This window comes from Myotis brandtii, unplaced genomic scaffold (genome assembly GCF_000412655.1).
Source record: "Myotis brandtii unplaced genomic scaffold, ASM41265v1 scaffold156, whole genome shotgun sequence".
NCBI classification, from domain to species: Eukaryota; Metazoa; Chordata; class Mammalia; order Chiroptera; family Vespertilionidae; genus Myotis; species Myotis brandtii.
Window position 1 is genome coordinate 841,379 of NW_005355666.1, and position 17,947 is coordinate 859,325.

General features: G+C 44.0%; 1 protein-coding gene across 6 annotated transcripts in view; it reads right to left on the minus strand.

Moving 5' to 3' along the window:
- Window positions 1-17,947, minus strand: part of PCYT1B (phosphate cytidylyltransferase 1, choline, beta) — a 78,763-nt gene that overhangs the window by 25,080 nt on the left and 35,736 nt on the right. For all 6 annotated transcript variants that reach the window (XM_005861765.2, XM_005861764.2, XM_005861763.2 and 3 more), the window contains 3 exons: window positions 12,675-12,791; window positions 3,698-3,849; window positions 1,284-1,362 (listed from right to left, as the gene is read on the minus strand). In XM_005861765.2, the coding sequence (XP_005861827.1) occupies window positions 1,284-1,362; window positions 3,698-3,849; window positions 12,675-12,791 (348 nt within the window). The remainder of the gene's footprint in view (window positions 1-1,283; window positions 1,363-3,697; window positions 3,850-12,674; window positions 12,792-17,947) is intronic.

Consider the following 17,947-nt stretch of genomic DNA (forward strand, 5'->3'; position numbering starts at 1 on the left):
CATCTGACAACAGTCGTTTGAGACACCCAGCCAAACCCTCCGCTCTTTTAAGTCACTAAACTGGGGGGGGGGGGTAATTTCTAATGCAGCAATACGGTGCTGAATAGCATAGAGTTAGAAAAACGTTGGAGCTGTTCCTATACCTAAACAGCTAGAGTTGAGGTTTGACTCCCTAAAATCAGGAAAGCAACTTTTCTTAGCTCACTAGCGGTCATCCACTCAGAAGGAAAACCACCACTGAGTGCTTGTCCCTATTCTGGACAGTAGCTGAGGAACTGTCACCCTGGGATATGTTGGTTCCATTAATCCTGGGGGTGATCCGGGGTGAACCAGAATCCCTGGTCTGGATTCTCGCTACTCTAGGTGAGATCTATAGACCTGCAGCTTCTAACAACCTGGGGGCTCATTGGAAATGGGGATCTTGGGTCCCACCAGGCCCACTGAATCCAAACCTGCACTTTGAAAGGACCCTGCAGGGATCTGTAGGCACATTCCCAGTCGACAAGCACGGGTCTCTATTGGGTCCTTCAGAGCAGTGTTAGAAAAGGAGCAGCTGGCTCACAACTCAGATCTTACAAAGACTTAAACTGATGTAACTGATGCCCCAGTCAGTTCCTCCCCCTCCCAGACATGTTCCACAGCACCCTTGCAAGTCCGATGTGTATGGGGCTTCCTTTCTTAGAACTCCTTACAAACAAGATCAGGATTTGAAAACATCAGGCCTCCCATTCTTACCTAATGCTTTTATAATTATTCAAAGTGTGTGTATACAACTTTTTTGAGACATCCTATATTTTACTGGAATCTACAAAAACTTATCCATGCTTTCTGTCCTCTGCATGTGGTACTCTGAGGACATTATTGTCATGTGACAAGATGATATACGGCAGGACTGGACTTGGCAGACAATGAGTCCAGATTGTTAATTAGCCAGTTATCTGTCATCTTCTGGAAGGAACTTCCTTGGGAGTGTAAAATAATTTCATTGTGAGGACTTCGTTGTGAATGAGGAAAATGATTGCCCTTTAAACCACAGGGTCCTGTGAGTTTGGTCTGATAAAGCCTTAAACAAGAAGTTGAGTACTTTGGGGCTCAGGTTAATCCCTATATAAATACCTAATTGGGGTCTCCCCCATTTAGCACATGTGAACAGAGGCTTGAAAAGGCTACTTGGGAGACCTCTGAAATTCCAACTTGTATGTCAATACTGGAGACCTAGGGCAGATGCCGCACTAAACCTGATTATTGTGCCACAGTAGACAGGGGAGCCCAGAACTCCTCACCTGCTTCCTTTATGTGCTTGTAAACATCATCTGAGCCAGCAGATGAGTACGGAATGTCATCATGGGCCACAAAGTCAATCTGTTAGAGAGAGAAGAGTGATGTCACCACTGGGATGGATGTGCATGTCTGCAATTTGAAAATGCCTTTTTGAAATAAAGCAGCTGGAATAAAGCAGTTGAAATAAGCAGTTTATAATGTGGCTTGGAATCTTGGACTGAAAGGTATTTCCAACCGTCTCCATGTCTGTGAGAGAATGGGAACTAGATTGGTTTCTCTCCTTTGCTGGTCCCCCTTTCTCCTACCGCTGACAGTAGGTTTTCTTGGCCTCTTGTTTTTCTGCCTCTAAACTTTGTCCTTTAGAGAATTCATTCATTCTTCACACTTGAGTCACCGCTGCTATGATGAGGAACCCAAGTCTCCATTTCCTGTCCCATTGATGGCAATAGGCACTCACACTTAAGTGCCATCTTATACGGTATTATGGAAATGAATTTAGTCTGATGAATGAATTTTATCTCTTTTCTCATTTGATTTTTCATAACCACCTTGTGAGGTAAGTAGGGCTCATATTATTATTTCAGTTGGGACATAAGGCTGCTGAATCTGGAAAACTTATCAGATTTGCCCAAAGTCACCCTTTTCTCTTTTACTACCCCTCGCTGTCTCTTTAAAACCCATCTACCTGGAATTTCATTCATCCTGAAAACTGGTGCCCCTTTCTAAGGGCACCTCCATTTTTCCAGTTCACCTAGGCCCCAAACACCTTGGAAGTGGCCTCACTTCCTCTCTGTTGCTACTACACTAATCCAGGGTCAGGTCAACTGATTATTAATATCGATTTGTACCTGACCTTCCTCACTACAGGCTCCTGTCCAAGTCATTCCTCTGTCACCTGGGGGATCTTCCTTAAACAGAATTTTCTCTGTGTCACCCTTGTGCCTGCTGACTTCACTAGTTCTGTTTCCTCCTACATCAAGTAAAACCTCCTTACCTACCTTTCAAAGCCCTTTATAACACACCTACACTCCACCTTGAGAGGTAGTTTGGAATAGCAGTTTAATTTGCATGGATGTGATTCTTGCCCTACCACTTACTAGCTACCTAACTTATAAATTGGTGGTAAAGATTAAATCAGGATTTCTCAAACTCGGTACCAGTGACATTTTGACCTAATCATTCTTTTTGGTGGGGTGTCTGTCCTGTGCACTGTAGGATGCTTAGTAGCACCCTACCATTTACCCACTAGATGCCAGTAGCACCCCTCTTGTTTAAGTGTTTAAAAATAATAACTGGCACACAGTACTCAATGTTAGTTATTATTATTCTTAGTACTCAAACTTAGTTCCTCCTCCTGTCCAATATATAATAATAACAATAACAACAACAACAACTTCTCAGGGTAGCCATGAAATTGAATACAATTTGTGTAAGAGCAAAGGACTTAGCACAGGGCTGGGCACATAGTGAATACTCAGGAAGTGGCAGCCATCATCACCATCATGAGTACTTCCATAATGCCTAGCACAAGTTGAATATACAATAGATGCTTAATAAAAATGTGTTAGTGATTGCTGGAAGTAAATTATATTGTAGTTCTTCCTTTTTCTTTTTATTCTTGCTGGGACATTGTCTCCTCTGCTATTACCGATGCACATTTATCAGTGTTCTCTATTCTCTTCTGCATGGTGAATTTAAAAATAGACAAGAAAACTCTTAGAACTGCTTAATCTTATTTTTTTGTGCTGCTTATAAAAGGAAAGAATAGCTCCTAATGTGGGTCTGGTAGGGAGATACAAAGCACATAATTTGATGCAAATCAAACGAATTTTTCATGTTTTCAACTAATACAAATCTTGTATCAGTAGGAGTCTCAGGGTCACAAAATCATAGATATAAAGTTCTTTCCCTAACGGCTGACCCCTGCCCTTCTGGATAAGATGTGTGTTCATTTGTTCCATGAAAAATGCTGCCTGTGAATCTATAAGCACAAATAATGACAGTGGTGATGGTGACGATAATGACATTTTTGGAGCTCTTGCTATGAGCCAGCTACTGTTCCAAGGGTTTCACTTAGATGAGCTCATTAGATCCTCAAAACAGCCCCAGGAGGAAAGCACTAATATCATCCCATTTTACAGTTTAGGTGAGTTCAATATTTTGCTCAAGGTTAGGAAGGGATAGAGGCTGGAGTTGGACCTGTTGGGGGTCTAGCTCCAGAGCCCACACTGAAGAAGTGAGAGGCTATCAGTCCCCAGGATCCGGCAGGACTGAGGGGCTCCATCAAGTGACACCAAATGGCAGTTCCTGAAGTCCCCTCTTTTAGGAATTGGTAGAGTCTTTGGGCTTTCTGGGTATTGGCTGCAGAGCCAGGTGCCTTAATTCTGCTACTTAGAGAACAGGGGAGAGTAAGTACCTTGTGTTTTTCCAAAAACTCTGGTGTGAGTGTCCATGGAGCATCTCTGATGACTTCGTCCACATAGCGACAGTGTCTGAGAGCCTCGTATCGCTCTGCTTCATTCATCACGGTAAAACCTTTGAATTTGTGGGTAAGGTCGTCACTGCAAACTGAAACAGGCAAGTGCATTAAATGCTGTTAGCTGGCCCCAGTAACCAAAGTGGTACCTACATGGTTTCTTTAGCAAGACAAAAGGAGCTCAGTCTCGCTAGGTGCTTTGCATAATCGAACTCTGTTTTCTACGGGAACAAAGGCTCAGGAAAGGGAAGCAAGCTGAAATGCAGCAGCAATCAGAATTTCATTTCAGTGCTAATTACAACTGCATTCTCCGCGGTGGCTTTTATTAAAATTATTCTCCACACTACTAATGTGACTTTCATTTGCTTTTTATTTCCCTAGCCCATCCTTCAGTGAAAATTACTATTTAGAAATAAAATGATCAAATGGAGAGACAGAGAAGGGAGAGAGAGGAGAGGCATCAAGAGGCCTGAAGTATAGAAGGTTTGAATAATCAGTTCCAATTCCTTTATTAGATCACTGTACATAGTAACCCAAGTGTGACTCATGTGCGTGTACACGTGCCTACGTGCACAGCATACTTCTGTTTTCTGGATTGAGGACCAGTCCTGACACATCCGGCCACACAATCAAGAGGAGGAAGTCATGAAATACCAAGTCTGCTCTAGCAGAGTTCATCCTTCCCACGTCTTTATCCTCTCGAGATCTCGGGTTCCTTCTGAACCCTCAAATGGGAATAGTAATAACCTCCACTATCGGCCTTAGAATGGAGTTGTTGGGGATTTACATAAAAGTGCTTCAAAACAAATAGCACAATAAATACTATTCGTTAGCCTATGCAGAATATCTTTTTTGTTGGCAAAGGCAGCTTTCCGGAGCTTTACTACACGTCAGGGGAAAATGTCATTGTGGGTACAGTCCCTGCTTATCAGTACACCCTAATTAGAGTCTTGCTGCAGTGGTCAGATTACCCTGACTGCTTCTTAAGATGAGTTTTTTTTCCCCTTAAGGTAATATGAACACACAAGTTTACAAGTTTTAAGTGTATGTGACATGTTTTAAAAACAAAAATGTTAGCCCTGGATGGGAGGCTCCGTTGGCTGGAGCATTGTCCCATACACCAAAAGGGTGCACGTTTGATTTCCGGGCAGGACACATACCTAGGTTGCAGGTTTGATCCCTGGTCTGGGCGGGTATAGGAGGCAAGCAATCAATGTTCTCAATCTCTCTCTCTCTTTTCCTCTCTCTAAAATCGATAAAACATATTCTTGAGTGAGGATTTAAAAAAATGCGATCACTTTCTTGGAACCAAGTTATGATCCATATTCAGGACCAAATCTGGCGACAGAGCTGGTACAGCTTATGGCCATGCCCGGGATCCTTGGAAAAGCTCCTGTTGCAGCCCCCATACACTCCACATCCAAACCGTCAGCAAAACTGCTGGCTGTGCCTTCACAGTGCGGCTAGAAGTCATGTTGTTCTTACCACCTTCACTGCTCCCTTCCCGGCCCATTCCCCACCTCTCCTATAGGTTCCTGCAGTGGCCTCCTAACTGGTCTCTTGCACACCTCCTGTTCTCATCAGCCACAATGATCCTGTGAAAATTCGTTAAACTCTGTCATTCATTTCCAGGCTCAGAACTCTCCCCATTTCCCCCAGAGTAAAAGCTAAACTCCTCCAGTGGCCTACAGGCTCCTCCTACAAGAGCCACAGCTCCACCCACTCCTTGCCTCTTTGACTGCATCTTTTATTTCATCCCAGCCCCTGACTTCCTTGCTGTTTCCTGAAGCCACTGGAATGCTCTTCTTTAGGTCAGGGCTTCACATTTTCTGTTCCCCAAACCTGGACAGCTCTGTTCCAATTATCCATAGGGCTCACTCCCTGTCCTCCCTCAAGTCTTCCCCAACCATCCTGTTCTAAACTGTGACCCCACCACTGCCACTGGCAGTCCCAATCCCCTCCCCAGTTTACTTCTTGCCATGGCGCTTGTCATCATATAAATGTCTTATTTAATTTTGTTTATGGTTGATGTTCTTCTACTAAAATATAAGCTCCCTGGAAACAGGGACTTTTTTGTCTCTTTCATTTTCTGATGACCCATAGTAGGCTCATAACAAATACTTGTTGAATGAATTAACAGTACCTGATATATATAGATTAGAGGCCCTGTGCATGAGATTCGTGCACTGGAGGCAGGGGGGGGGGGGTCCCTCAGCCCAGCTTGCACCCTCTCGCAGTCCGGGAACCCTCTGGGGATGTCCGCCTGCTGGCTTAGACCCAATTCCCAGGCAGTCAGACATCCCTCTTGCAGTCCAGGGCTCTCGCAATCCGGACCCCCTTGCTCCTTACTGCCCGCCTGCAGCGGAGGCGGGAGAGGCTCCCACCACCACCGCAGTGCTCCCCAGCTGTGAGCCCAACTTCTGGCTGAGCCGTGCTTCCCCTGTGGGAGTGCATTGACCACCAGGGGGCAGCTCCTGCATTGAGCGTCTGCCCCCTGGTGGTCAGTGCGCATCATAGCGACCAGTCATTCCACCATTTGGTCGATTTGCATATTAGGGTTTTATTATATAGGATGCTCAATAAATGTTTACTATGATTTAAAATAATAGATGTATATTTATCTGCAGGCACATTTCAACACCATACATGCAAGTAAGAGGCCAGGGGGTCTCTAGATACACACGTGCATGCCTATATATCTCCTATACATATTTCCTTAGAAGCTGCAGAGACATATATAGAAAACAGTATAGTGGTGGTTTATATTACTGTAACACCATCGGCCACATGGCTGACTTGAAAACCTTGATGACTATCAGAACTATCTAAAGACATTGTTAAATATAAAGATGAGTGGGCCCCACATCCCATGATTTTGACTCAGGGGGTGCTATGGTCTGAATGTGTCCTCCCCGAATTACTCCCAAAGGTAATGATATGGGAGGTGGACCCTTCAGGGGTACAAAGATCATGAGGGTGGATTAGTGTCTTATAAAAGAGGCTCCAGAGAACTCCCTAGAACCTTCTACAATATAAGAAAACAAGAAGGTGCCAGCTATGAATCAGGAAGAGGCCCCTCACCAGAAGGAGACCATGTCAGCACCTTGATTTTGGGCTCCCCAGACTCCAGAACCGTGAGAAATAAACTTCAGTTGTTATTAAGCTACCCAGTCTGTGGTATCTTGTTGTAGCAGCCTGAACGACTAAGACAGTGGGTCTGGAGTGGGGTCCAGGCAGCTCCATTTTTCACAAGTTTCAGGGAAAATTCTGATGCATAAAACATTTGAAAGTCCCTGAAGTATATTATGAACATCTTGAGTAAAGAGCCCAGCCTGTTTTTTAATCACCCATCATGCCCAGCTGTCGCGGGGTGGGGCGGGGGGCAAGGAGTAGGGCCATAATGACTATGTTATGTGTATTGATTCACTGACTGTGTTAGCTTTTGAGTCCCTAAATAGGAATCATTTATGAGCCAAGCTATACAATTTAAAAATTGATCTAAGACTTTAAATGTTCTTTTAGGACTTGACTAAAATACTACCTCAGGAATCGTATTGAGCAGAAATGGATTTCAGATCCATCAATTTTCTATTTTAAAGAATACAAAACTAGCCCTAGCCAGTTTGGCTCAGTGGATAAAGCATTGGCCTGCGGACTGAAGGGTCCTAGGGTTCGATTCCCGTCAAGGGCACCTACCTCAATTGCAGGCTCCGTCCCCAACCCTGCTGGAGGCAACCAATCGACGTGTCTCTCTCGTATAGATGTTTCTCTCTTTGTCTTTCCCCCACCCCTTCCACTCTCTAAATATCAATGGAAAAATATCCTCGGGTGAGGATTAACAACAACAGCAAAAAAGAACATAAAACTAGGCTGGGTTATATCCCACCCCCCTTTTGAACCTGCACCTGAGCAATTTGGTATAACTTCTAGATGGCCGAGGTAATGGCCTCCTGACCAAGCATAGAGAAAACAAACATCCTGTTTATGCCAATACAGGGTCCTATTTTCATACCCCACAAGTGACCTCAAGAAGCAGCTGAACACGCTGACCAGTTATTGTCTAAACATTAATTACACCCCTAGCAGCACTGTTGTTCTTGAGTCTTGGCAAATGCACTCTGACAACCAGATGGAGAACTCGGAGCCATGGTGTTCCATGGACGAATGCACTGAGCCTATCTGGGAGCTCACTGTACTCAAAATATTACCAGTACCCCTACACTTATTGGGTGATCACTTCATAAAATATATTAATGTCTAATCACTAATTGAAGTATAATTGAAAAATAATTTTTTTGAAAAAAAGTTTTAAATTAAAAAAAATATATTACCAGTACCTCTCAGGAGAAAAAAATATAACATAAGGGTTGGACTTTGGATTTGGTTTGGGTTCTAATGCCGGCTCTGTTGTCCCTGGGAAAGTTATTCAAACTCTTTAAGCCTCAGTTGTCTGTCTTTAAAACATGGCAGAGTTTTGAGAATTAAATTTGATCATCTGTATGAGCTCAGTAACGTTTGCCATTTCTTTATTTATTTTTAAATATATTTGTATTGATTTCAGAGAATAAAGGAGAGGGAGAGAGAGAGAAACATCAATGATGAGAGAGAATCATTGATCAGCTGCCTCCTGCACACCCCACACTGGGGATCGAGCCTGCAACCCAGGCATGTGCCCTTGACTGGGAATCGAACCGTGACCTCCTGATCCATAGGTCAATGCTCAACCATCAAGCCATGCTGGCCGGGCTGTCGTTTATTAATAGTAGTAGAAATATAGGACCACTGATGGCAATATTCATTTGTGTTTTGGGCTCTGTCTTTGCCCTGTTCCCACTCCAAGCAGGTCTCCAGCCTCTTGTAACAGCCCCCCTCCCCCCACACACAAAAGTTGTGAAGTTTATGTTGCTGGCAGATAGCATGCCCTTCTGGCTACTGTTTCCCTACAGCCAGAGATCCTTGGTGGATTTCTGTAAGGAAGAAGACACAGAGAGAAGATTCCTCCAAATGAGGAGGAATTCCTCCAAAGGTCTGTGGAGCCCAAAGCAGCAGGTGCCAGCAGCAGGGCCTCTGGGAATGAGGGCCATGCTGCCCTGAGCACTGGGTTCCGCCTGGGCACCGACCACAGGTGCCTCACCTTGTACAGTGGACCTGGTCCCTTCTAATCTGAGTCTTGATTTCTATTGGCCGGTTCATGTGTGGGATCGACCCTCAGGCTGGCTGGCTGTGAGGCTCAACCCTGACCACAGTGTGCAAGCTGCTGTGTCGCTACTGACCACACTCAGTGGAATTCGCCTCAGCAGAGTCTGGTGCTTGCCAAGATCTCCCTTTGGATATACGGGCTTGGATGATACGGGCAGTGCAAAAATAGTGCTGGGCTGAAGACTGGAAGCCCCTCTCTTGTTTCTGTAAATATTTTGAAATTTTGTTTGATTCTGGGGAGCTGAAGAGAGCCCAACAAGGACCAGACTGAATTTCCTACCAGTCAGGCAAAATGCAGTCTCCGAGGAATATTTCATTTCAATTAAAATACCATAGAGCACAAACCCACATTTATGGGGCAATGTTTGTGTCTGCTATAGTCCGAGTAGCACTGGGTTTATTATTGTCTCTTATTCCCCTCCTGTGAGGCAGAAATGGGGATTTGGTGACTCAAATCCTTAAACAATTAAAACAAACCAACAAGCTCTCCAATATAAATGTTAATTTCTTGACTTGTTTTTAAATGACTGGTTTTAAATTAAAATGGAGAAAACAGCTTTACAACTGGACAGTTTTGATTCGCTAAAATAATACCAGCAAGATAAGCTTGCATAAAACCATTTTGTGCCTGTTTCTATGTATTAGGTAGATCTGCTATGTCTCCCAGTGTTGGCAGGGTGGCCTTATGTGGTAGGTGTCCAGTGGGACTGAGTGGTGCAGGCCCTTTGATCCTCTAGCTGGGTGCTCCGGGAATGTCCCTTGTGTGGGTTAGGTGGGCCCTCCTGTTGTAACTGAGTCTTGATTTCTATTGGCCGGTTCATGTGTGGGATCGACCCTCAGGCTGGCTGGCTGTGAGGCTCAACCCTGACCACAGTGTGCAAGCTGCTGTGTCGCTACTGACCACACTCAGTGGAATTCGCCTCAGCAGGGTCTGGTGCTTGCCAAGATCTCCCTTTGGATATACTGTGTGCAGAGCTTATTGGATCCTGCGCTGATGTTATCTGAAGCTGGCCACTGGGTGTGTTGGTTTCTGGGGCCTCTTGGGAGGGACTCTGGTGCAGGCCAATGCAAGACGCTGCCTGTGACTGGTCCTTGGCAACCTGTTTGGAACTACAAGTGATCCACAGTTTGTGGCTGCCTCTGCTTGGCCTGGGTGCATGGAGGAAGGACCAAGCTGCACACTACGGCTAGCTTTTACCAGCACAGGGCCCAGGGCACCCCAAAGCACCCCAAGATCCACCTCCAACTGTCGGCTGCCTGTTAAGCTCAGGCATTGAAAGAACCTCTGGCTGTATTCCTCAGCAGGGCATAAGCTCCATGGGGTGAGTAAATTGCTTTCAAGTAAAAGAGTAAGGGTTATAATTAAGAGTCATGTGATAAGTCTTGGTAAAGCCTTTTTCTTATACTTCCCAGAAAGGGAGAAAGCAAATAATTCTAATAGTTTGGTAATAAATCTTTCTGTAGGTCAGGTCATTTCATATCCATTGCTTCCAAGAAATTTGAAAGGAGATCTCAATAAACTGTCACTGGATAGACCGTTACAATTATTTTTTATGACAATAGAAATAAATTATTTTTGTGACATTTGGAAAATAACTCATGAATTCAATAATTGAGTGGCATCATCGTAACAAACTTCTTTCATTCCCATCTAAATATTTGTGTGAACAAAATACTTCAGCACTTACATCTATAACAAGAAATCCTATATAATAAACGGGTAATATACAAATCGACCGAATGGCAGAAGGACTGGTCTCTATGACGTGCACCGACCATCAGGAGGCAAACGCTCAATGCAGGAGCTGCCCCCTGGTGGTCAGTGTGCTCCTACAGGGGGAGCACCGCTCAGCCAGAAGCCAGGCTCATGGCTGGTGAGCACAGTGGCGGTGGAGAGGGGCCTCTCTCCCGCCTCAGTGGCAGCACTAAGGATGTCTGACTGCGGCTTAGGCGGGGAGTGGGCCTAAGCCATCAGTCGGACATCCTTCAAGGGCTCACAGACTGCGAAAGGGTGCAGGCTGGGCTGAGGGGACCCCCCCCCGCCCCAAGTGCACAAATGTCATGTATCGGGCCTCTAGTATAGGAATAAAACCAATGTTAAACTATGTCTCATTCTAGCAATAATAAATTCATCCACAAATAATAAGATCCGCTCATCTCATTTGACACCAAACAGGTTAAATGTCAAAGAAAACATTTCAAAAGACACCAGAAGGGGGGGAAAAACACCTTACCAATTAGAAGTGCAAGGTTAAAAATTACATTGGACTTCTCCCCAGAAACAATGCAAGCAAGAAGAGAATAAAGAAATATTTACAGGGTTGAGAGAAAACAACCTACCTACCCACCTAGAATTCTGTACCCTGCAAAATTATCCTTTAAAAGGAAAGGAGAAATAAAGACTTCTTCAGACAAACACAAATTAAGGAAATTTGTTTCCAGTAGACCTGCTTTGCAATAAGTGTTTTAAAAATGTCTTCAGAGGGGGAAAAAAACTTCTTCAGAGAGAAGGAAAATGATATGTTAGAAATTTGAATCTACATAAAGAAAGGAAGAACATTAGAGAATGGATAAGTTAACTTTTATTTGTCTTATTCTTAATTCATCTAACAGGTAACACTTTGTTCTAAATAATAACAGCAAGAATGTAGTCAATCATGTATGACATATATATGCTTATATATAAGTGAAATGAATAACAGCAATAATTCAAGGGATAGGAGGGAGGAATTAGAAATATTTTGTTATTATAAGGAACTTGCACTACTGGTATAGTGTTATTTGAAAGTGGACTTGGCTTAGTTAGAATGTATATTGCAAATTCTAAGTCAACCACTAAAAAAGTGAAAAAAGAAGTATAATTTATGTTAAGAAAGGAGAGAAAATAGAAGAATGCCTGGCACATAGTAGGATCTCAATAAATAGTTAACTATTTCTTTAACACACTGTTTATAAATTCAACGAATTGAATATAGGCCACTAATGTTAATACATCATTCTCAGCGCTTTGGGTCACACAAAGGAAATAGATAATGATCTTGTTTAACCTTAATCATTCTGAACCCCTTTCAGCTCTCCAAGATTTGATATACAAATAATATTGCTTTTCTCCTAACCTTCTCGAAAATTTTAGAAACATAAATTGGATCAAGTCTCAGACACAAGAAGAAAAGCATTCATGGAAAACAGGAAGCAGCCCTAGCTGGTTTGGCTCAGTGGATAGAGTGTCGGCCTGGGGACTGAAGGGTCCCGGGCTCGATTCTGGTCAAGGGCAGTTATATCGGTTGCAGGCTCAATCCCCAGCCCTGGTTGGGGTGTGTGCATGGTGGAGGTGGTGGGGGGGGAGCAACCAATCGATGCATCTCTCTTACATGATGTTTCTCTCTCTGTCTCCCCCCCTCCCTTCCACTCTCTCTAAAAATCAATGGAAAAATATCCTCGGGTGAGGATTAATGGGGAAAAAAAAAGAAAGAAAGAAAACATAAAGCAGTTACCCTGTCTCTCTCTCTGGGGATTAGTGATGTATAAATCACATGTTATAATCCTGTTTCAGTTTTTGAAACATCATTTTAAATTTCAGACAGCAAACTTGTGAGTCAATATGGGCTAAATTGAAAGCATTAACAATGTGAAATTTTAATAAAACTCTGAAAGGGGTCCTGTATAGGAAGCACATTATAAAGGAGTTTTCTAGACAAAGAGAAAATGCACTTCTTACCTCCTACTAATAAGTAGCTGTTGGGAAACAGTGTTTTTGCTTGCATAAGTGCCCTTGCGTGGCCTGAGTGGAAGAGGTCAAATATCCCATCGGCATATACTCTGACGGGTCTGTCAACTGTGGGAGAAAGAAAACATCATCAACAGAACTGCAGAATAGCAAATCCCAGTTACCGGATTCTCCCATCAGTATGGCACTGCAGGAAGGTTTACCTGGATAAAACACAAGGTCTACGTACCATCAATTTCATATTAATGCAGGAAATTAATTTTACAAAGTGGTTCTTGTGAAGACATCAGAGCGGAGTAGAAACAGCAAAATTAAGAATGACCCAGAACACACACTTTAAGGCAACAGGAAAGACAAACACAGAGCACTGGGGACTTCTCTTGACCCAGAGTGGAGTCTCGGGAGTCTGAGCCAGCACATTCAGACAGACCAGGAATAACCATAGGGTTGGCAGAGTCAGTCCAGTGGGAATGTCGAGGCAGGAGTAACGGAGGAGCTCAATGAAAAGGACAAATGACTTCATCCTTGAGTCTGGCAGTCTTGAATGAAGACCCCTGAGTCCTGTTCCCAGAGACAGTGTTGTGCAGGAGTAGCTCATACTGCTCAGAGAGACAGTGATGCACCTTTATTCCAAACTCCAATCACACTGGCAGCCTGCAATCAGTCTCGATAGGATTTATACCACAGAAATTAGCAAATGCTACCAATCAGGGCTTACTAGTATGTCCCTCTGGAGGGCCAATTGTTAAGCATTTATCAGCATACTACTGCACAAGGGTCACTCCCTAATCTCTTTGGTATCCATGAGAGATGTGGGAGGGGGACGCACATGCCCCAAAGAGAAGAGAATCAAGGTACAAAAGTTACATGTGGGGGTGGGCCTCAGGGTTGGAGGCAAGCGACCAACACTACGGTTCTGCCTAAGGAGAAAGGACAAGAGTGAAGAGGCCACAGCAGACACTCTGACAATGACATACAGAGCCCTCAGAAGTACCATTCCATGAGGAAGAGGGACTCACTTCACCACAGCCCTCTGGAAGCCAGGAGACTGGCCATGCAGGCTAGCAAATGCAGAATGACACTTTTGTGTCATCCCAAAGACCTATCCCCTCAAAGAAGAGGGCTATATTGGGGGTATGGGGCTTGGGTGCCAACTTTTACACCATTCTGGACTCACAATGAAGGAACTACAAAGTGAAAATATGGCAAACTTACAAGCTAAATATGGCAAACTGAAAACACACACACACACACACACACACACACACACACACACACACACACACTCCTCCACTTCCTCCCAAACACAAGAATTACAGAGAAAAAAATGGAAAAGGTAGAATACCCCAAGGGCAGAGGAAATAAGGAAGGCAATGACAGTGAATGAGAGCGGTCCATAACATTTTGGAAAGTTGGTTTTCAAGTGCAGAGTGCCTATGGGTAGCCAGACTCCGGAGTGGGGCATGTAGGCAAAGGGACTGCTGGTTTGTGTTTGTTATAAGCGTAAGAGTCTTATGGACTTTTTAAACTACACGCATGAATTATGTTAATGCTATAAAAATACATTTAAAAAAAGAAATCCATGCAAACTTTGGTTGAGTGATCTTTAAGACTTAGATTTAAAGTTGTGATTATTTCTTGATGTGGTACAAACTCATTAATTTGGAACATAAATGAAAAGAAATGTTACATTAATAGATTCAGATGGTAAAATATTTCTAATAAATTTAATTTCTCTAATAAAAAAAATCTTGAGGCTTTATGTCAGACAGGGAATTGCAATTATTTCCAATTATATACTATTTTGAACAAACAGAATTGCCTTCACAGGATTATCCTGTATTCTAAATAATGCACAGTAAATAGAAAATGCTTTGAAATAACAAACTGCCTAATGAGGGATCCTTGGTTTCAATGCTCTTATTCAATTTGATTTCAATTGAGGAAAATTTGTTTTAAGTTGTAAACCCCAGAGGAAAGCAGATGGCAATTTTGCAGAACTTTTCCTTATTGATTCAGAGGTGATCAAGATAAATGGATTCAGGAAGCAGGGAGGAAAGAAAAGTAAAGAAAGATGATATAATTACCGAGAAAAAGGCCATTTAGGAAATCTTTTAACAGAATTTGTGCAGTTGATTTTGCAATAAGTTCACTTTTACAACTGTAATGTGTCAGCAGTTTCCAGACTGGGAAACTCTACAGGACCAAAAGCAAAAAAAAGAAAAGAAAAGAAAAAGAATCCTGCCTCTTCAACAAATAAACTTCAAGAAAAAAAAAAAGAGAAAGAAAAATGGAAGGAGGACCTGCAGATTAGAAGAAATTTAGAAGACATATCAATGTATTGTAGTGTATATACATTATTTGGATTTGGGTTCAAACAAATTATATATAAATGATGATGTAAGATAACTGGGAATTGTAACACTGAATATTTGATGATATTAAATCATTACTGGTAATTTTTCAGACGAGATAATGGTATAGTGATAATGCTTTAAAAATAGTTATTTTATATATATATATACTCACAACTATTTATAAATGAAACGAATGATAGGAAGCCCTATCATTCAAATAATTCAAGAGGAAAGAATAGATGGGGCATGCATGGGGCAAGACTGGCCATGGGTTGGTGGCTGTTAGGTATGGGTAACAGACTCATGAGGTTTCATCATGGTGTTTTACTTTTGTGTATGTTTGAAATTCTCCATAGCAAAAATACTAATAGAATGTAGCTTTTTAAAGTTAGTTCGTATATTTATTTGTTTTAATCCTTTGTTTGAGGGTTCCCTGGACATTCTTGTAGGTATCTGGGGACTCACCAGAGCATCTATGTTGGGAATATTGGCCTGTGAAGCAGAAGCTTTGGCAATTAGCACAAGTCAGAGCACAGCTATTCCATGGCCCTGGTTTAGAAACCTTAAGCCAGTGGTTCTCAACCTTCCTAATGCCGCGACCCTTTAATACAGTTCCTCATGTTGTGGTGACCCCCAACCATAAAATTATTTTCGTTGCTACTTCATAACTGTAATGTTGCTACTGTTATGAATCATAATGTAAATATCTGATATGCAGGATGTATTTTCATTGTTACAAATTGAACATAACTAAAGCATAGTGATTAATCACAAAAACAATATGTAATTATATATGTGTTTTCCAATGGTCTTAGGCGACCCCTGTGAAAGGGTCGTCCGACCCCAAAGGGGTCGCGACTCACAGGTTGAGAACCACTGCCTTAAGCCATCTCCCAATGATTTCTGCCTGCTGGTATTGCACCTCTATGTGATCCCCCTCCGTTTGGAGTGGGAGTGGGACCTGTGACTTGCTTCTGATGAGTCCAATCTGGCAAAGATGATAGCTGGCACGCCCATGATTATGTTACAGTATACAACTTGGTGGTTGTGAAGAAGCAAGTTGCCAGAATGGGGCAAGATGGCTGTGGCCTAACAGAAGACTGCGTGCCCTTGCTCACGGCCACTAGCTGGATTTACAGCTAAAATACTGTGCAGTCAGCTTGAAAAAACAACAACAAGAGAAGTAAAGCTGATTGGGCATATTGTATCTGAGGAGCACTGAAGAAACAATGTGGAGAATGGTAAGAGAAGGGGAGTCGCCCGGAAAGGGCAAGCCCCCCTGGAGCTGGTGCTCAGCTGAGAGGCTGATATTGGCTGCAAAGCTCCCTCCCCTTGGGAGTGTGGGCTCACAATCCCACGCAGGGATCCCAAACCTGGAGCAGCAGAGACGGGAAAGAGAGCCCATATGGCAGCGGGCAGAGGGAATCAGGTAAACTCTGTCTGCCTAGGAGGTTGGGCTAACCCTTTCCTTCCCAGTGAGAGAGCACACCTATTGTTAGCAGCCTGGGCCAGAGAGGGTCACCCTGGGCTCCGACTGATGGAACAGCTGCGCTGCAGTGTTTGGCTCCAGAAATAAGGGGCCTGAGGGTTGTACCCAGCAGTGACTTTGATGGACCCTCTGCTTTCCTGAAAGGCATTGTGCAGAGCCCTGGACAGTGACTAAACTGTGTGGCGTGGGGGAGGGGAAGAGGAATCTCTCAGCTCAAGTGCAGGGTCAAACGGACTGTTCCATCCTGTGCAGTTGATGGCAGGGCAGATTGGGGATTTTTGACTTGCGCTGTGGAGAGTTGGGAGCACAAGTGGAGCTGGGATTCTCGACCCCCCCACTTTACTGAGACCAGCTGTGCAGAGAGATCTGAGTCCTGTGCGGGGCTGACTTTGTAACCCCTTCTGCTTGGACCTGTGGCACAAGGGTGCCAGGTCCTCACAGAGCAGGGATATTTGGATGGTATCCCCTGGGAAGGCTTCTATTGGGGAGATAGATGAGCAAGAGCTGGGCTTTGTGACTACATTGGGGGGAGGCTGATCCGAGCTCCCTGGAAGTTCAGCCAGTCAGTCCTGGGAAGGAGAGACAGAGCAACATGTCCCCCCTCCTGCAGGCTTGGAACATAACCCCCAACAGGAGACGGTTTGGATCAGCTCTCTGAAGCCCCAGATAGCCCCACTGATGCAGTTCGGTGGTGGGGGAGGGGGGTCGGGAGAACAGCTCAGAGCAGGACATCCCAAGAGTGAGACCTTCAGAGGCTATTGTCTGGGACCAGGGGAAAATGCTTAAGCCCCTCCTGTGGGCTGAGCTGGCAACATTGTCAACTAGAGACTCTTGATCAATCCCACTAAGCCCAGGGCAGCTGCAACTGCTCATGTGGAAAAGGGGGCAGGCTGTACCCAGCCTGAACCTGCACCAGGCCACCTTAGGGGGAACCAGAGTTGGAGTCTCTGGTAGAGACTGAGGAGTTTGGCTTTGAAGTAGAGACTAATTTCCCCTCAGAGTGCCTGACGGTGTAATCTCTAAGCAGAGGGCCCACTGGCCCTAGCTAGGCTAGCCTGGCTCCACCGAAAGACTGTCTTTGGAAGATACTGGAGGAAGACCAGGCAACCTCAGGGGGCAGGCGGAGTAGCTGACATGTGGAGGTGGACCTCAGAGAGCCACAGACTGACCACAGCTATAACAGGAAATCAGGAGCCAAATTTGGACAGTTCCTGACATTGGCTGACACAAAAGTACCTCCCAGGAGGCCTGAGAGCAGCAGACAAAACAATCAGCCTCAGACAACATAATCTGCCTAGACAAACTTCACTTGGCTGGCTTCTTTTTTCTTTTTTATTGCTTTGGTATTATTATTATTACTAGAGGCCTGGTGCACAAAAATTTGTGCACTCGGGGGGGGGGGCCCCCAGCCCGGCCTG